The sequence below is a fragment of the Pristiophorus japonicus genome, chromosome 1, assembly GCF_044704955.1.
Source record: "Pristiophorus japonicus isolate sPriJap1 chromosome 1, sPriJap1.hap1, whole genome shotgun sequence".
Lineage (NCBI taxonomy): Eukaryota > Metazoa > Chordata > Chondrichthyes > Pristiophoridae > Pristiophorus > Pristiophorus japonicus.
This window is the reverse complement of record NC_091977.1, coordinates 479402573-479423420: the sequence shown is the minus strand read 5'-3', so window position 1 is coordinate 479423420 and position 20848 is coordinate 479402573. Positions and strand designations below refer to the sequence as shown.

The following is a 20848-nucleotide window of genomic DNA, read 5'->3' as shown; positions in this document are numbered from 1 at the left end:
TACACTTCCCGCACACGTAGTCGTCAGGGACACCGGAAGTGTCCCTGAGTTCCCACATGGTACAGGAGGAGCATATCACGTGACCGAGCTCACCTGCCATGACTTAACCCTTAGATACACTTAAATTGGCAACAACAATGCTGAAGTTTACTCACTGTTATCGAAGAGAAAAAAGAAAAACTACTCACCAATCACCAGCCAATCACTTACCCCCTTGGCTGTGACGTCACCTTTCTGTTTCTTTCTACTTCTTTTTTGCCTTCTCCCTGTAGCTGCACAAGCTCCGCCTTTATAGGCCTCTCGCCGACCCCGGAACTCACGCCTCACTAACGCACCTCTCGCCGACGCTGCTGAGACTAGGGTCCTGAACTTAAGGAAAGGTAACTTCGATGGTATGAGATGTGAATTGGCTTGAATAGACTGGCGAATGATACTTAAAGGGTTGACGGTGGATAGGCAATGGCAAACATTTAAAGATCACATGGATGAACTTCAACAATTGTACATCCCGGTCTGGAGTAAAAATAAAACGGAGAAGGTGGCTCATCCGTGGCTAACAAGGGAAATTAGGGATAGTGTTAAATCCAAGGAACAGGCATATAAATTGGCCAGAAAAAGCAGCAAACATGAGGACTGGGAGAAATTTAGAATTCAGCAGAGGAGGACTAAGGGTTTAATTAGGAGGGGGAAAATAGAGTATGAGGAAGCTTGCTGGGAACATAAAAACTGACTGCAAAAGTTTCTATAGATATGTAAAGAGAAAAAGATTAGTGAAGACAAACATAGGTCCCTTGCAGTCAGAATCAGGTGAATTTGTAATGGGGAACAAAGAAATGGCAGACCAACTGAACAAATACTTTGGTTTTGTCTTCACGAAGGGAGACACAAATAACCTTCCGTTAAATATTCAAAAAGGAGTTAGATGAAGTCCTTAATACTAGGGGAATCAAGGGGTATGGTGAGAAAGCAGGAATGGGGTACTGAAGTTGCATGTTCAGCCATGAACTCATTGAATGGCGGTGCAGGCTAGAAGGGCCGAATGGCCTACTCCTGCACCTATTTTCTATGTTTCTATGTTTCTATGTTTCTATGTTTCCGGAAATACTAGGGGACCGAGGGTCTTGTGAGAAGGAGGAACTGAAGAAAATCCTTATTAGTCAGGAAATTGTGTTAGGGAAATTGATGGGATTGAAGGCCGATAAATCCCCAGGGCCTGATAGTCTGCATCCCAGAGTACTTAAGGAAGTGGCCCTAGAAATAGTGGATGCATTTGTGATCATTTTCCAGCAGTCTATCAACTCTGTATCAGTTACTCGGGACTGGAAGGTAGCTAATGTAACACCACTTTTTTAAAAAGGGAGAGAAAACGGGGAAATATAGACCAGTTAGCCTGACATCGGTAGTGGGGAAAATGTTGGAATCAATTATTAAAGATGAAATAGTAGCGCATTTGGAAAGCAGTGACAGGATCGGTCCAAGTAGGAATGGAAGTATGAAAGGGAAATCATGCTTGACAAATCTCCTAGGATTCTTTGAGGATGTAACTAGTAGAGTGGACAAGGAAGAACCAGTGGATGTGGTGTAGTTGGACTTTCAAAAGGCTTTTGACAAGGTCCCACACAAGAGATTGGTGTGCAAAATTAAAGCGCATGGTACTGGGGGTAATATACTGATGTGGATAGAGAACTGGTTGGCAGACAGGAAGCAGAGAGTCGAGATCAACGGGTCCTTTTCAGAATGGCAGGCAGTGACTAGTGGAGTGCCGCAGGGCTCAGTGCTGGGACCCCAGCCATTTACAATATACATCAATGATTTAGATGAAGAAATTGAGAATAATATCTCCAAGTTTGCAGATGACACTAAGCTAGGTGACGGTGTGAGCTATGAGGAGGCTGCAGGGTGACTTTGACAGGTTAAGTGAGTGGGCAAATGCATGGCAGATGCAGTATAATGTGGATAAATGTGAGGTTATCAACTTTGGTGCAAAAACATGAAGGCAGAATGTTATCTGAATGGCAGAAGATTAGGAAAAGAGGTGCAATGAGACCTGGGTGTCATGGTACATATCAGTCATTGAAGGTTGGCATGCAGGTGCATAAGGCGGTAAAGAAGGCAAATGGCATGTTGGCCTTCATAGCTAGGAGATTTGAGTATAGGAGCAGGGAGGTCTTGATGCAGCTGTACAGGGCCTTGGTGAGGCCTCACCTGGAATATTGTGTTCAGTTTTGGTCTCCTAATCTGAGGAAGGACATTCTTGTTATTGAGGGAGTGCAGCAAAGGTTTACCATACTGATTCCCGGGATGGCAGGACTGACATATGAGGAGAGACTGGTTCGACTGAGCCTGTATTTACTGGAGTTTAGAAGAATGAGAGGGGATCTCACAGAAACATATAAAATTCTGACGGGACTGGACAGGTTAGATGCAGGAAGAATGTTCCCGATGTTGGGGGAGTCCAGAACCAGGGGTCACAGTCTAAGGATAAGGGGTAAGCCATTTAGGACTGAGATGAGGAGAAACTTCTTCACTCAGAGAGTTGTTAACCTGTGGAATTCTCTTCCGCAGAGTGCTGATACCAGTTCGTTAGATATATTCAAGAGGGAGTTGGATATAGCCCTTACGGCTAAAGGGATCAAGGGGTATGGAGAGAAAGCAGGAAAGGGGTACTGAGATGAATGATCAGCCATGATCTTATTGAATAGTGGTGCAGGCTCGAAGGGCCGAATGGCCTACTCCTACACCTATTTTCTATGTTTCTATCTCTTTTTATATTTCGTGCTAGTTTACTTTCATAGTCAATCTTCCCTTTCTTAATCATTTTTTTAGTCATTCTTTGCAGGTTTTTCAAAGCTTCCCAATCTTCTGTCCTCCCACTAGTTTGGGTCACTTTGTATGTCCTTGCTTTTAATTGGATACCATCCTTTACTTCTTTAGTCACAGCGATATTCCAGGCAAAAGTCCTAGAGATAACCCTATAGCCCTCGAAGCAGCTCCAACTCCAGGCTCGAGCGGCAATGAGCTCCATGCGACTCTTGGTACGGCCGTATTTCTGGATTCCTCATATATTGTACTGACCATGCACTGCTGGATCGAGCACGCATGCGCAAAAGGGCATAAAAATGTTCGTGCATATAATTAATCCAAAAAAAAAATTTCCCCCCCGCCTTTGGCTCCCACTCCCATTGCCATTCCCAGGTGAACGTAAAAGATCCCATGGCAGTAGTTCGAAGAAGAGCAGGAGAGTTCTCCTTGTGTCCTGGTCAATATTTATCCCCCAACCAACATCACTAAAACAGATTATCTGGGCATTATCAATTGATGTTTGAAAATTGGCTGCCACGTTTCCTACATTACAACAGTGACTACACGTCAAAAGTACTTTATTGGCTGTGAAGCACTTTGGAAAGTCCCGTGGTCATGAAAGGCACTATATAAAGGATGTGACTATTTGTATTGTCCTTTTATGGTTCTTCTGCGCCGTGTCCCCTCGATCCCCTTGAGACTCTGCCCCTGATACCTCCCGCCCGGAACTGGAAGTGTGACCACTGAACCGGAAGTGGGGACCCTGCAATCAGTCTGACCATATTCCGTGAGCTTGCGAGCGACTGGGGCGGGCGGGGGGGGCGGAGAGAGAGAGAGAGAGGGAGACAGAGACAGAGACAGGGGGTGGGGGAGCGGGGGGGGGAGAGAGGGAGGGAGCCTAGACGAGGGGAGAGAGAGAGAGAGAGAGAGAGAGAGAGGGAGAGAGAGAAAGAGAGACTTGGGGGGGAGGAGGGAGAGAGAGAGAGGGAGAGAGCCTAGTGAGGGGTGGGGGGGAGGAAGAGAGAGAGAGAGAGAGAGAGAGAGAAAGAGAGAGAGAACCTGGAGGGAGAGGGGCGGGGGAGAGAGAGCGTGCAGGGGGGGTGGGGAGAGAGAGCATGTGGGGGAGAGAGAGCTTGGGGTTGGGGGGGAGGGGGGAAAGAGAGAAAGTGACTGGGGGAGAGAGAGAGCTTGAGCTTGGCGGGGGTGAGGGTGGGGGGGCTGGAGAGAGAGCCTGGGGGGGGGGAGTTTAGAGAGAGAGAGCCTGGGAGGGGGGGAGTGGAGAGAGACATGAGGGGAGGGATCGGAAGGGAGAGAGGTTTTTCCAATCCAGAAATCACGACACTGTCACTATTCACTTCATACCCAATAAACCTGTTAACAATCTGCACACAATGCCCCATCGATGGTGGGGTGGGGGGAGGGGGGAGTAAGGTCATGCACTTGCGCTGGGGTAAGGGACTTCGGCTGTGGGAAGGATGCACTTGTGCTGGGGTAAGGGACTTCGGCTGTGGGAAAGATGCACTTGCGCTGGGGTAAGGGACTTCGGCTGTGGGAAGGATGCACTTGTGCTGGGGTAAGGGACTTCGGCTGTGGAAGGGGTGTACTTGCGCAGGGGTAAGGGACTTCGGCTGTGGGAAGGATGCACTTGTGCTGGGGTAAGGGACTTCGGCTGTGGGAAGGATGCACTTGTGCTGGGGTAAGGGACTTCGGCTGTGGGAAGGATGCACTTGTGCTGGGGTAAGGGACTTCGGCTGTGGGAAGGATGCACTTGTGCTGGGGTAAGGGACTTCGGCTGTGGGAGGGGTGCACTTGTGCTGGGGTAAGGGACTTCGGCTGTGGGAAGGATGCACTTGTGCTGGGGTAAGGGACTTCGGCTGTGGGAAGGATGCACTTGTGCTGGGGTAAGGGACTTCGGCTGTGGGAGGGGTGCACTTGTGCTGGGGTAAGGGACTTCGGCTGTGGGAAGGATGCACTTGTGCTGGGGTAAGGGACTTCGGCTGTGGGAAAGATGCACTTGTGCTGGGGTAAGGGACTTCGGCTGTGGGAAGGATGCACTTGTGCTGGGGTAAGGGACTTCGGCTGTGGGAAAGATGCACTTGTGCTGGGGTAAGGGACTTCGGCTGTGGGAAAGATGCACTTGTGCTGGGGTAAGGGACTTCGGCTGGCACTTGGTGGCTTTTGGGGAGATCTATCCTCTGTGGCTTCTTAAGTCAAAATGGATTGAGTTACAATTTGTGAAAGTCAGAACTTGGGCTGGGCGGCTCCAAGTACACATTCTACAGAAAATTCAGGGTGTGGCTTATCCTCCAAAAGGGACCAATCAGCAATAGGTGCAGTGAAATTGGAGAGCCAATCAGAGACAAGGGCAGTACAAATAGATGCATCACTATATAAATGTATTCCTTTCCTTCTGTAGAGGGAGGTTACTTTGTATCTTTGTATATACCCCATGCTGTACCTGCCCTGGGAGTGTTTGATGGGACTGTACTTACCCTAGAGTGTTTCCAGAGAGACTAATTGTAGCAACAAATCTGCTCGTAACTCTACCCCTGCCTGAGATTAACAAACTCAACAAGACCAGGGATTAAACTTGAGAACTCACACTTATTTATCCACTGATCCAATGGGGATGCTACCCTACCTGGAGAAATAATGTGAAAGTGTTTGGGGAGAGCTTCAATTAGCCTCAATACCCCTGGGTTATGCATGGGAAGTGCACTGGCAGAAATCATGCAAGGGCTAGAGTGCACTTGGTTGTGATGCTCCTCTGTGGTAGAATAGCACAACCACCGAGGGCAGCTTTCACCTGCCTCTTTGTGTGTATCCAAAGAACCGTGCCCCAACCTGAAAATGGAGTCAGAGGGACAGCCTGCCTAATCTTCTCTTACTTCAATTCAGGATGACCATCAATGAGTGCATAGCCGGTTGGCAGCATTCCCAGACTGTGCAGGCTCAATCCTGTCCAGCCACAGTCGACCAACAGTTGGTTCCGGTGAGGGTAGTGACCTATGACCCTGGTCAGCACTCGCACGGCAATGTCATCCATCTGGCAGGAGCCAATCATCATCTGCTGGACATCTGGGAGAAAATCGTTCAAGAATTAATATTCGGAGATCTGGACAGAGGAATGTCTGACTCATGCTAATACACGGTAGGGAGGATCTTTGGGAGTATTTTGTATTTTTGGAGACTCGTTGTAGATCATTAACTTTTATGCCAAATCAGGATAAGATATTGAGCCACAGTAAGACAGTTACACCCTACCGCCCTCTGCCCACTTTCTCCCCGCTTGGCTCAGTTGGTAGTCAGAAGATCGTGGGTTCAAACCTCATTCTAGGACTTGAGAACATAAGAACATAAGAAATAGGAGCAGGAATAGGCCATACGGCCGCTCGAGCCTTGCTCCACCGTTCAATAAGATCATGGCTGATCTGATCATGGACTCAGCTCCACTTCCCTGCCCGCTCCCCATAACCCCTTATCCCCTTATCATTTAAGAAACTATCTATTTCTGTCTTAAATTTATTCAATGTTCCAGCTTCCACAGTTCTTTGAGGCAGCAAATTCCACAGATTTACAACCCTCTGAGAGAAGAAATTCCTCCTCATCTCTGTTTTAAATGGGCGGCCCCTTAATCTAAGATCAATCCCTCTAGTTCTAGTCTCCCCCATCAGTGGAAACATCCTCTCTGCATCCACCTTGTCAAGCCCCCTCATAATCTTATACGTTTCGATAAGATCACCTCTCATTCTTCTGAATTCCAATGAGTAGAGGCCCAACCTACTCAAGCTTTCCTCATAAATCAACCCCCTCATCCCAGGAATCAGTGAACCTTCTCTGAACTGCCTCCAAAGTGTGTCCTTTTGTAAATATGGAAACCAAAACTGCACGCAGTATTCCAGGCCTCACCAATACCTTGTATAGCTGTCACAAGACTTCCCTGCTTTTATACTATGCTGACATTCCAGTGCTTAGGGAGTGCTGCATTGTCAGAGGTGTCAGACATACGGTCCTGTTTGCCTGTCTTGCTGGGGACAAGAATCCCCATACCCTATTTCAGTAAGAGCAGGGATCTTTCCAAGTATCCTGGTCAACATTAAATAACTTTCGTTTATATAGTGCCTGTAACTTAGAAAAATATCCGAAAGCGCTTCACGGAAGCGTAATTAGACAAAAAAACGTAATGAGCCAAAGAAGGAGAAATTTAGGTGACTAAAAACTTGGTCAAAGAGGTAGGTTTCTAGAGCTTGGGGCCTAGATAGCTGAAGGCATAGCTGCCAATGATGGTGCGATAGAAGGAAGTACAGGAGGCCAGAGTTGAAGGAATGCAGAATTCTCAGACGTTTGTAAAGTTGGAGAAGTTTACAGAGATATGAAGGGGCAAGGCATGGAGGGATTTAATTTTAAAATGCAGGCATTGGTGGACCAGGAGCCAATGTAAGTTAGCGAGCACAGGGACTTGCCACAGGTTGGGCTATGGGCAGCAGAATTTTGGATGAGCTGAAGTTTATGGAGGGTGGAAGCTGAGAGGTTATGGGGTAGTGCACCTCAGTCACAATCACAGAGGATGTCATTTGTGATTTTGATTAGGGCCGTTTCAGTGCTGTGGCTGAGGCAAAAACCTGATTGAAGTGGTTCAATCATGGAGTTGCGGGAAAGATGGGCACGAATTCGGAAAGACTTTGGATAGGAAAGGGAGGTTGGAGATAGAGCAGTAGTTTTCTTCCTCAACCAACAGCATCTAGACAAACCAAACACATTATCTGGTTATCTATTAATTTGTTATTTGTGGGCCTTGCTGTATACAATATGGCTTTTGCATTTGCTGCCATAACATTCCAAGGTACCGGATAAAAAATCTGTGTAGTCATTAAGGAGGCAGTTGGATCCTGTGGCCGGGGTGGGGCGGTCTCTAGCTTTCAATAGAATCTAAATATTCTGAATGGCCTCCTTCATCTGTAATTAGCTTTATGAACTTACACATATCAATTCTGATCAAAATCAGATAGCAGAGAAGTCAGTCTCTTAAATTTCTGTTAAGCTCTATCTTGTCGCCACACCTCCCTCTATGGTCGATTGAGCAATTGCTGGCTACCTTGTGATACTGAGCCATACAAGTCAAGTGATATTTCCCCAGTGTGTGCTAACTTAGCTTATCTCAACCGGGCCAGGATTGGGGATACTACCATTCAGGGGAAGGTTTGGCATGTGCTTCAGACAAAGACATGGTCCATAAGACAAATGGTTCTCACCGTAAAAGATGTAGTTTCCGGGATGGAGTTCGTTGAGGCGCCCCATATCTGGGATGGGGTGGCTGCAGGAAGGTGTCGATCCAATGCTGCAGCGGGGACACCTCACACCTGCCTTCTCCAACCTGCAGAGAGACGGACATTGTTCAACTTCAATATGTGCACAGAAATGTCCAGTAACACACTGCTGGCCCCTCAGCAGTGTGAAGAAAAAGACGGGTAAATGTTTCAGGTGGAGATTTCTCCTCAACTATCTCTTGTTTCAGATGTTGGCGGCTACGCTGTGCGTTTCCAGAATGTTCTCTGTTTATTTCAGATTTCCAACATTTATGTTCTGAACTCCACTTTGAAATTTGGTTTTAATTGTAGCTTAACAGAGATGAGAAACATCACTGCTGAAGTTTGGAACACTTTCCAATCGACATTCCCTCTACACTGTCCAATCAAACACTCCCAGGTCAGGTACAGTCTGGGTTAGATACAGAGTAAAGCTCCCTCCACACTGTCCAATCAAACACTCCCAGGTCAGGTACAGTCTGGATTAGATACAGAGTATAGCTCCCTCTACACTGTCCCATCAAACACTCCCAGGTCAGGTACAGTCTGGGTTAGATACAGAGTAAAGCTCCCTCCACACTGTCCAATCAAACACTCCCAGGTCAGGTACAGTCTGGATTAGATACAGAGTAAAGCTCCCTCTACACTGTCCAATCAAACACTCCCAGGTCAGGTACAGTCTGGGTTAGATACAGAGTAAAGCTCCCTCTACACTGTCCAATCAAACACTCCCAGGTCAGGTACAGTCTGGGTTAGATACAGAGTAAAGCTCCCTCTACACTGTCCCATCAAACACTCCCAGGTCAGGTACAGTCTGGGTTAGATACCGAGTAAAGCTCCCTCTACGCTGTCCAATCAATCACTCCCAGGTCAGGTACAGTACGAGTGAGATACAGAGTAAAGCTCCCTCTTAATAAAGGAGGGAGAGAGAAAATGGGTAATTATAGACTGGTTAGCTTGACATCAGGAGTGGAGAAAACGTTGGAATCGATCATGAAGGGCGAAATAGCAGCGCATTTGGAAAGCGGTGACAGGATCGGATCAAGTCAGCATGGATTTATGAAAGGGAAATTATGCTTGACAAATCTTCTAGGATTTTTTGAGGATGTAACTCGCAGAGTGGGACAAGGGAGAACCAGTGGATGTGGTGTATTTGGACTTTCAGAAGGCTTTTGACAAGGTCCCGCACAAGAGATTGTTGTGCAAAATCAAAGCACATGATATTGGGGGTAATATACTGACGTGGATAGGGAACTGGTTGGCAGACAGGAAGCAGAGAGTCGGGATAAAAATGGTCCTTTTCAGAATGGCAGGCAGTGACTAGTGGAGTGCCGCAGGGCTCAATGCTGGGACCCCAGCTCTTTAGAATATACATTAATGATTTGGATGAGGAATAGAGTGTAATATCTCCAAGTTTGCAGATGACACTAATCTCGGTGGCGGCGATGAGCTGTGAGGAGGACGCTAAGAGGCTGCAGGGTGACTTGGACAGGTTAGGTGAGTGGGCAAATGCATGGCAGATGCAATATAATGTGGATAACTGTGAGGTTATCCATTTTGGGGGCAAAAACCCAAAGGCAGAATATTATCTGAATGGCGGCAGATTAGGAAAAGGGGAGGTGCAATGAGACCTGGGTGTCATGGTTCATCAGTCACTGAAAGTGGGCACGCAGGTACAGCAGGCGGTAAAGAAGGCAAATGGTATGTTGGCCTTCATAGCTAGGGGATTTGAATATAGAAACAGGGAGGTCTTACTGCAGTTGTACAGGGCCTTAGTGAGGCCTCACCTGGAATATTGTGTTCAGTTTTGGTCTCCTAGTCTGAGGAAGGACGTTCTTGCTATTGAGGGAGTGCAGTGAAGGTTCACCAGACTGATTCCAGGGATGGCTGGGCTGTCATATGAGGAGAGACTGGATCAACTGGGCCTTTATTCACTGGAGTTTAGAAGGATGAGAGAGGATCTCATAGAAACATATAAGATTCTGACGGGACTGGACAGGTTAGATGCGGGAAGAATGTTCCCGATGTTGGGAAAGTCCAGAACCAGGGGACATAGTCTTAGGATAAGGGGCAGGCCATTTAGGATTGAGATGAGGAGATACTTCTTCACTCAGAGAGTTGTTAACCTGTGGAATTCCCTGCCGCAGAGAGTTGTTGATGCCAGTGCACTGGATATATTCAAGAGAGAGTTAGATATGGCTCTTACGGTTAAGGGGATCAAGGGGTATGGAGAAAAAGCAGGAAAGGGGTACTGAAGGAATGATCAGCCATGATATTATTGAATGGTGGTGCAGAGTCGAAGGGCCGAATGGCCTACTCCTGCACCTATTTTTCTATGTTTCTACGCTGTCCAATCAAACACTCCCAGGTCTGGTACAGTCTGGGTTCGACACAGAGTAAAGCTCCCTCTACACTGTCTCATCAAACACCCCCAGGTCAGGTACAGTCTGGGTTAGATACAGAGTAAAGCTCCCTCTACACTGTCCCATCAAACACTCCCAGGTCAGGTACAGCACGAGTGAGATACAGAGTAAAGCTCCCTCTACACTGTCCAATCAAACACTCCCAGGTCTGGTACAGTCTGGGTTAGATACGGAGTAAAACTCCCTCTACACTGTCACATCAAACACTCCCAGATCAGGTACAGTCTGGGTTAGATACAGAATAAAACTCCCTCTACACTGTCCTATCAAACACTCCCAGGTCAGGTATAGTCTGGGTTAGATACAGAATAAAACTCCCTCTACACTTTCCCATCAAACACCCTCAGGTCAGGTACAGCACAGGTTAGAAAGAGAGTAAAGCTCACTTACAATGTCCCATCAAACAGTCCAAGGGCAGGTACAGTACGGGTTAGTTACAGAGTAAAAAGCAGGACCGGAACCAATGTCCTAGGGGGAGCGTTTGCTAGTGCTGTTGGGGAGGATTTAAACTAATATGGCAGGGGGATGGGAACCAATGCAGGGAGACAGAGGGAAACAAAAAGAAGGCAAAAGCAAAAGACAGAAAGGAGATGAGCAAAAGTGGAGGGCAGAAAAACCCAAGGCAAAGAACAAAAAGGGCCACTGTACAGCAAAATTCTAAAAGGACAAAGGGTGTTAAAAAAACAAGCCTGAAGGCTTTGTGTCTTAATGCAAGGAGTATCCGCAATAAGGTGGATGAATTAACTGTGCAAATAGATGTTAACAAATATGATGTGATTGGGATTACGGAGACGTGGCTCCAGGATGATCAGGGCTGGGAACTCAACATCCAGGGGTATTCAACATTCAGGAAAGATAGAATAAAAGGAAAAGGAGGTGGGGTAGCATTGCTGGTTAAGGAGGAAATTAAGGCAATAGTTCGGAAGGACGTTAGCTTGGATGATGTGGAATCTATATGGGTAGAGCTGCAGAATACCAAAGGGCAAAAAACGTTAGTGGGAGTTGTGTACAGACCTCCAAACAGTAGTAGTGATGTTGGGGAGGGCATCAAACATGAAATTAGGGGTGCGTGCAATAAAGGTGCAGCAGTTATAATGGGTGACTTTAATATGCACATAGATTGGGTTGACCAAACTGGAAGCAATACGGTGGAGGAGGATTTCCTGGAGTGCATAAGGGATGGTTTTTTAGACCAATATGTCGAGGAACCAACTAGGGGGGAGGCCATCTTAGACTGGGTGTTGTGTAATGAGAGAGGATTAATTAGCAATCTCGTTGTGCGAGGCCCCTTGGGGAAGAGTGACCATAATATGGTGGAATTCTGCATTCGGATGGAGAATGAAACAGTTAATTCAGAGACCATGGTCCAGAACTTAAAGAAGGGTAACTTTGAAGGTATGAGGCGTGAATTGGCTAGGATAGATTGGCGAATGATACTGAAGGGGTTGACTGTGGATGGGCAATGGCAGACATTTAGAGACCGCATGGATGAACTACAACAATTGTACATTCCTGTCTGGCGTAAAAATAAAAAAGGGAAGGTGGCTCAACCGTGGCTATCAAGGGAAATCAGGGATAGCATTAAAGCCAAGGAAGTGGCATACAAATTGGCCAGAAATAGCAGCGAACCCGGGGACTGGGAGAAATTTAGAACTCAGCAGAGGAGGACAAAGGGTTTGATTAGGGCAGGGAAAATGGAGTACGAGAAGAAGCTTGCAGGGAACATTAAGACGGATTGCAAAAGTTTCTATAGAAATGTAAAGAGAAAAAGGTTAGTAAAGACAAACGTAAGTCCCCTGCAGTCAGAATCAGGGGAAGTCATAACGGGGAACAAAGAAATGGCGGACCAATTGAACAAGTACTTTGGTTCGGTATTCACTGAGGAGGACACTAACAACCTTTAAGATATAAAAGGGGTCGGAGGGTCTAGTAAGGAGGAGGAACTGAGGGATATCCTTATTAGTCGGGAAATTGTGTTGGGGAAATTGATGGGATTGAAGGCCGATAAATCCCCAGGGCCTGATGGACTGCATCCCAGAGTACTTAAGGAGGTGGCCTTGGAAATAGTGGATGCATTGACAGTCATTTTCCAACATTCCATTGACTCTGGATCAGTTCCTATGGAGTGGAGGGTAGCCAATGTAACCCCACTTTTTAAAAAAGGAGGGAGAGAGAAAACAGGGAATTATAGACCGGTCAGCCTGACATTGGTAGTGGGTAAAATGATGGAATCAATTATTAAGGATGTCATATCACCGCATTTGGAAAGAGGTAATATGATAGGTCCAAGTCAGCATGGATTTGTGAAAGGGAAATCATGCTTGACAAATCTTCTGGAATTTTTTGAGGATGTTTCCAGTAGAGTGTACAAGGGAGAACCAGTTGATGTGGTATATTTGGACTTTCAGAAGGCTTTCGACAAGGTCCCACACAAGAGATTAATGTGCAAAGTTAAAGCACATGGGATTGGGGGTAGTGTGCTGACGTGGATTGAGAACTGGTTGTCAGACAGGAAGCAAAGAGTAGGAGTAAATGGGGACTTTTCAGAATGGCAGGCAGTGACTAGTGGGGTACCGCAAGGTTCTGTGCTAGGGCCCCAGCTGTTAACACTGTACATTAATGATTTAGACGAGGGGATTAAATGTAGTATCTCCAAATTTGCGGATGACACTAAGTTGGGTGGCAGTGTGAGCTGCGAGGAGGATGCTATGAGGCTGCAGAGCGACTTGGATAGGTTAGGTGAGTGGGTAAATGCATGGCAGATGACGTATAATGTGGATAAATGTGAGGTTATCCACTTTGGTGGTAAAAACAGAGAGACAGACTATTATCTGAATGGTGACAGATTAGGAAAAGGGGAGGTGCAAAGAGACCTGGGTGTCATGGTACATCAGTCATTGAAGGTTGGCATGCAGGTACAGCAGGCGGTTAAGAAAGCAAATGGCATGTTGGCCTTCATAGCGAGGGAATTTGAGTACAGGGGCAGGGAGGTGTTGCTACAATTGTACAGGGCCTTGGTGAGGCCACACCTGGAGTATTGTGTACAGTTTTGGTCTCCTAACCTGAGGAAGGACATTCTTGCTATTGAGGGAGTGCAGCGAAGGTTCACCAGACTGATTCCCGGGATGGCGGGACTGACCTATCAAGAAAGACTGGATCAACTGGGCTTGTATTCACTGGAGTTCAGAAGAATGAGAGGGGCCTCATAGAAACGTTTAAAATTCTGACGGGGTTAGACAGGTTCGATGCAGGAAGAATGTTCCCAATGTTGGGGAAGTCCAGAACCAGGGGACACAGTCTAAGGATAAGGGGGAAGCCATTTAGGACCGAGATGAGGAGGAATTTCTTCACTCAGAGAGTGGTGAACCTGTGGAATTCTCTACCACAGAAAGTTGTTGAGACCAATTCACTAAATATATTCAAAAAGGAGTTCGATGAAGTCCTTACTACTAGGGGAATCAAGGGGTATGGTGAGAAAGCAGGAATGGGGTACTGAAGTTGTATGTTCAGCCATGAACTCATTGAATGGCGGTGCAGGCTAGAAGGGCCAAATGGCCTACTCCTGCACCTATTTTCTATGTTTCTATGTTTCTACACTGTCCCATCAAACACTCCCAGGGCAGGTACAGTCTGGGTTAAATGATGATCAGTTTCCATCCCTGGTTTGTGCTGTTAGCTGATCTCTAATAGCAGTTGGCTACAATTGGCCGCTGCATCCCAGTTTGGGGTGGGAAAACAAAATCCTGGGTCCCACTCATGATCGCTCTTCAGTGACTCCAGCTGGAAAATGTGTGTCCATTAAACTTTGGCACATTTACAAAATAAATATTGTGCAATTTTTGAAACTTTTAAAAACAAATACAAATGTATCTGTGTGCAAGTGTGTGTGTGAGTGTGTGATAGTATGTATGAGTCTATGTATATGTGTATGTGAATGTGTCTCTGTGTATGTGAGTGTGCAAATCGATATGTGAATATGCGTATCGGTATGTGAATTTGTAGCTGAATGTGTGTGTATGCTGACTCTTAACTGCCCTCTGAAATGGCCCAGTAAGCCACTCGGATGGAAAAAACCACTACAACAAACAATAAGAACAATAAAACCGGATGGACCATCCGGCATTGATCTCAGACACGACAACGGCATACCCAGCCAAGTCAACCCTGCAATGTCCTCCTCACCAACATCTAGGGACTTGTGCCAAAATTGGGAGAGCTGCCCCACAGACTATGACATAGTCATACTCACAGAATCAAATCTTTCAGCCAATGTCCCAAACTCCTCCATCACCATCCCTGGGTATGAGGAGGTTTCATGAATATCCCCATCCTCAATGATGATGGGGCCCAGCACGAGTGCAAAAGACAAGGCTGAAGCGTTTGCAACCACCTTCAGTCAGAAGTGCCGAGTGGATGATCCATATCGGCCTCCTCCTGAGGTCCCCACCATCTAACCAAACTGGTAGCAATACTGTGGAGGAGAATTTCCCGGAGTGTATAAGGGATGGTTTTCTAGACCAATATGTCGAGGAACCAACTAGAGAGCTGGCCATCCTAGACTGGGTCTTGTGCAATGAAAGAGGATTAATTAGCAATCTGGTTGTGCATAGCCCCTTGGGGAAGAGTGACCATAATATGGTAGAATTCTTCATTAAGATGGAGAGCGACACAGTTAACTCAGAGATTAGGGTCCTGAAATTAAAGAAAGGAAATTTCGATGGTATGAGACATGATTTGGCTAGGATAGACTGGCGAATGATACTTAAAGGGTTGACGGTGGATAGGCAATGGCAGACATTTAAAGATCACATGGATGAACTACAACAATTGTACATCTCTGCCTGGCGTAAAAAAAGAACAGGAAAGGTGGCTCAACCGTGGCTAACAAGGGAAATTAGGGAAGTGTTTAAGTGTTAAATCCAAGGAAGAGGCATATAAATTGGCCAGAAAAAGCAGCAAACCTGAGGACTGGGAGAAATTTAGAATTCAGCAGAGGAGGACTAAGGGTCTGACTAGGAGGGGAAAAATAGAGTATGAGAGTAAGCTTGCAGGGAACATAAAAACTGACTGCAAAAGCTTCTATAGATATGTGAAGAGAAAAAGATTAGTGAAGACTAATGTAGGCCACTTGCAGTCAGAATCAGATGAATTCATAATGGGGAACAAGGAAATGGCAGACCAATTGAACAAATGCTTTGGTTCTGTCTTCACTAAGGGAGACACGAATAACCTCCCGAAAATACTAGGAGACCAAGGGTCCAGCGGGAAGGATGAACTGAGGGAAATCCTTATTATTCAGGAAATGGTGTTGGAGAAACTGATGGGACTGAAGGCCGATAAATCCCCAGGGACAGATAGTCTGCATCCCAGAGTACTTAAGGAAGTGGCCCTAGAAATAGTAGATGCATTGGTGGTCATTTTCCAAAATTCCATGGACTTTGGATCAGTACCTATGGATTGGAGGGTAGCCAATGTAACCCCACTTTTTAAAAAAGGAGGGAGAGAGAAAACAGGGAATTATTGACCGGTTAGCCTGACATCGTGGTGGGGAAAATACTGGAATCAATTATTAAAAATGTAATAGCAGAGCATTTGGAAAGCAGTGACAGGATCGGACCAAGTCAGCATGGATTTATGAAATGAAAACCATGCTTGACAAATCTTCTAGAGTTTTTTGAGGATGCAACTAGTAGAGTGGATAAGGGAGAACCAGTGGAAGTGGTGTATTTGGATTTTCAAAAGGCTTTTGACAAGGTCCCACACAAGAGATTAGTGTGCAAAATTAAGGCACATGGTATTGGGGGTAATGTATTGACATGGATAGAGAACTGGTTGGCAGACAGGAAGCAAACGGGAATAAACGGGTCCTTTTCAGAATGGCAGGCAGTGACTAGTGGGGTGCCGCAAGGTTCAGTGCTGGGACTCCAGCTATTTACAATATACATTAATGATTTAGACGAAGGAATTGAAGATAATATCTCCAGGTTTGCAGATGACACTAAGCTGGATGGCAGTGTGAACTGTGAGGAGGATGCTAAGAGGCTGCAGGGTGACTTGGACAGGTTAGGTGAGTGGGCAAATGCATGGCAGATGCAGTATAATGTGGATAAATGTGAGGTTATCCACTTTGGTGGCAAAAACAGGAAGGCAGATTATTATCTGAATGGTGACAGGTTAGTAAAAGGGGTGGTGCAAAGAGACCTGGGTGTCATGGTACATCAGTCACTGAAGGTAGGCATGCAGGTACAACAGGCAGTAAAGAAAGCAAATGGCATCCTGGCCTTCATAGCAAGAGGATGTGAGTATAGGAGCAGGGATGTCTTACTGCAGTTGTACAGAGCCTTGGTGAGATCACACCTTGAGTATTGTGTGCAGTTTTGGTCTCCTAATCTGAGGATGGACATGCTTGCTATTGAGGGAGTGCAGCGAAGGTTCACCAGACTAATTCCCGGGATGGCAGGACTGACATATGAAGAAAGACTGGATCGGCTAGGCTTATACTCACTGGAATTTAGAAGAATGAGAGGGGATCTCATAGAAACATATAAAATTATGATGGGACTGGACAGGTTAGATGCAGGAAGAATGTTCCTGATGTTGGGGAAGTCCAGAACCGGGGGTCACAGTCTAAGGATAAGGGGTAAGCCATATAGGACCGAGATGAGGAGAAACCTTTTCACCCAGAGAGTGGTGAACCTGTGGAATTCTCTACCACAGAAAGTTGTGGAGTCCAGTTCATTGGATATATTCAAGAGGGAGTTAGATGTGGCCCTTACAGCTAAGGGGATAGGGAGTATGGAGAGCAAGCGGCACGATCAGCCATGATCATATTGAATGGCGGTGCAAGCTCGAATTGGCTGAAGACTGGCTTGCTCCTGCACCTATTTTCTATGTTTCTATCATAGAAGCCAGTCTTCAGCCAATTCGATTCACTCCACATGATATCAAGAAACGTCTGAGTGCACTGGATACCGACAACATCCCGGCTATCATGCTGAAGAGTTGTGCTCCAGAACTAGCCGTGCCTCTAGTCAAGTTATTCCAGTACAGCTACAACAGTGGCATCTATCCGACAATGTGGAAAATTGCCCGGGTATGTCCTGTCCACAAAAAGCAGGACAAATCCAATCCAGCCAATTACCGCCCCATCATTCTACTCTCAATCATCAGCAAAGTGATGGAAGGTGTCGTCAACAGTGCTATCAACCGATAACCTGCTCACCAATAACCTGCTCACCGATGCTCAGATTGGGTTCCGCCAAGCCTACTCGGCTCCAGACCTCACTACAGCCTTGGTCCAAACATGGACAAAAGAGCTGAATTCCAAACCTGAGGTGAGAGTGCTGCCTTGATATCAAGGCAGCATTTGACTGAGTGTGGCAACAAGGAGTGCTAATGAAACTGAAATCAATGGGAATCAGGGGGAAAACTCTCCACTGGCTGGAGTCATACCTAGCACAAAGGAATATGGTTGTTGTGGTTGGAGGTCAATCATCCCAGCCCCAGGACATCGCTGCAGGAGTGCTTCAGAGCAGTGTCCTAGGCCCAACCATCTGCAGCTGATTCATCAATGACCTTCCTCCTTCATAAGGTCAGAAGAGGGGATGTTCACTGATGACGGCACGGTGTTCAGTGCCATTCGCAACTCCTCAGATAATGAAGCAGTCCATGCCAGCATGCAGCAAGACCTGGACAACATTCAGCTTTGGGCTGATAAGTGGCAAGTAACGTTCGATCCACATAGATGCCAGACAATGCCTATCTCTAACAAGCGAGAGTCTAACCACCGCCACTTGACATTAAACGGTATTACCATTGCCGAATCCCTCACCATCAACATCCTGGGGATCACCATTGACCAGAAACATAACCCGGACCAGCCACATAAGTACTGTGGTAACAAGAGCAGGTCAGAGGCTGGGTATTCTGTGGCGAGTGCCTCACCTCCTGACTCCCCAAAGCCTTTTCACCATCTACAAAGCACAACTCAGGAGAGTGATGGAATACTCTCCACTTGCCTGGATGAGTGCAGCTCCAACAACACTCAAGAAGCTCGAAATCATCCAGGACAAAACAACCCACTTGATTGGCATCCTATCCACCACCTTAAACATTCACTCCCTCTACCACTGGTGTACCCTGGCTGCAGTGTGTACCATCTACAAGTTGCACTGCAGCAACTCGCCAAGGCTTCTTCGGCAGCACCTCTCAAATCCGCGACCCTTACCACCTAGAAGGATAAGGGCCACAGGCGCATGGGAACACCACCTCTGTTATGTATGCAACCCTATATAACCAGTATTATACCGCCACCCGAGGGCGTACCTGTTGGAGTCCCAAGGGATCTCAGCATCCCTTGGGAGCACTATATATAAGCAGGCCTCCCATGCTGTACCAGCACTCTGGAGTTAGAATAAAGGAACTAAGGTCACACTTACTCACATCTACAGTACTCAGTTACATTACTTTATTTGAGACATAACAACTGGCGACGAGATAACGAACCACCACGCGAAAATGCAGAGAACTGTTGGCATCCTGGAGAAATTCTCAGAAGGTGATGATTGGGAGGCCTTCGTGGAGTGACTCGACCAATACTTCATGGCCAACGAGCTGGAAGGGAGCGCGAATGCTGACAAACGAAGAGCGATCTTCGTCACCGTCTGCGGGGCAACAACCTATGGCCTCGTGAAGAATCTTCTTGCTCTGGTGAAACCAACAGCCAAATCGTTTGAAGAACTGTGTACGCTTGTCCGGGAGCACCTAAATCCGAAGGAGAGCGTTCTGATGGCAAGGTATCGATTTTATACATGTCAACGGTCTGAAGGCCAGGAAGTGCCGAGCTACATCGCCGAACTAAGGCGCCTTGCAGGACATTGCAAATTCGATGGATTCCTGGAGCAAATGCTAAGAGGCTTTATTGTGTTTGGCATTGGCCATAAGGTTATCATAACAATAAGCCCAGGCATTTATGTCCACCAGCGATAACACCAAACAAATTTCACAGCATAAAGAAGTTTCGGCAAGTACTGTACACAAAGTAATGTCGTTTTCAGGCAGGAATGTATATGGCAGAACATACACGCCTGCAGCTGCACGACTTCAGATGACCCAAAGTCTGCCATAAAGCGTCAATGTGAGGCAATTGACACCTTATTGGTGCTGCGGAGGCGATCATCAAGTCCATCAATGCCGCTTCAAACACTATGCGTGCAAAGGCTGTGGAACAATGAGACATCTCCAGCGAGTGTGCAGACGAGCTGCAAACCCTGCAAACCACCATGTTGCAGAGGAAGACCGATCCATGGCGGATCAAATTGAACTAGAGACTCAAACCGAGGAGGCAGAAGTGTATGGGGTACACACCTTCACCACAAAATGTCCACCAATTATGTTAAAAGTCGAACTGAATGGAATTCCAGTATCCATGGAACTGGACACGGGTGCAAGTCAGTCTATCATGAGCAAAAAGGCCTTCGACAGACTGTGGTGCAACAAGGCACACAGACCCAAGCTGAGCCCTATTCATACCAAGCTGAGAACTTACACTAAAGAGCTGATCGCTGTAATTGGCAGCACATCAATAAAAGTCTTCTATGCTGGAGCAGTGCACGAACTCCCACTGTGGATTGTATCAGGAGATGGCCTCACACTGTTCGGCAGAAGCTGGCTGGGAAAAATCAGCTGGAACTGGGACGACATCCGAGCGCTTTCGTCCGTAAACGACACCTCATGTGCCCAAGTTCTGAGCAAGTTTCCGTCGTTATTTGAGCCAGGCATTGGAAGTTTCTCGGGGGAGAAGGTGCAGATCCACTTGGTTTCCCGGTACACGACCCATCCACCACAAGGCACGGGCAGTGCCATATATGATGCGAGAGAAAGTGGAGGTCGAGCTGGACAGGCTGCAACGAGAAGGCATCTTCGCGTCGGTGGAGTTCAACGAGTGGGCCAGTCCGATTGTTCCGGTCGTCAAGGGCGATGGCACAGTCAGAATTTATGGGGACTATAAAATAATGATTAACCATTTTTAGCTGCAGGACCAGTACCCGCTACCCAAGGCAGACGACTTATTTGCGACGCTGGCAGGAGGAAAGACGTTCACCAAGTTGGACCTGACCTCGGCCTACATGACGCAGGAGCTGTGGAATCTTCGAAAGGCCTCACCTGCATCAACATGCACAAAGGTCTGTTCATCTACAATAGATGCCCGTTTGGGCCTGATCGGCCGCGGCTATTTTTCAAAGGAACATGGAGAGCCTGCTAAAGTCGGTTCCGCGCACCGTGGTTTTCCAGGACAACATATTGATCACAGGTCGG

At 46.8% G+C, this 20848-nt stretch overlaps 1 protein-coding gene across 2 annotated transcripts in view; it reads right to left on the bottom strand.

The window, feature by feature from the left end:
* The window catches only part of LOC139276724 (D-serine dehydratase), a 153550-nt gene that overhangs the window by 68816 nt on the left and 63886 nt on the right, over positions 1 to 20848 (bottom strand). For both annotated transcript variants that reach the window (XM_070894718.1, XM_070894713.1), the window contains exons 5-6: positions 8055 to 8176; positions 5691 to 5880 (exon numbers count right to left, since the gene is read on the bottom strand). In XM_070894718.1, coding sequence (XP_070750819.1) covers positions 5691 to 5880; positions 8055 to 8176 — 312 coding nt within the window. The remainder of the gene's footprint in view (positions 1 to 5690; positions 5881 to 8054; positions 8177 to 20848) is intronic.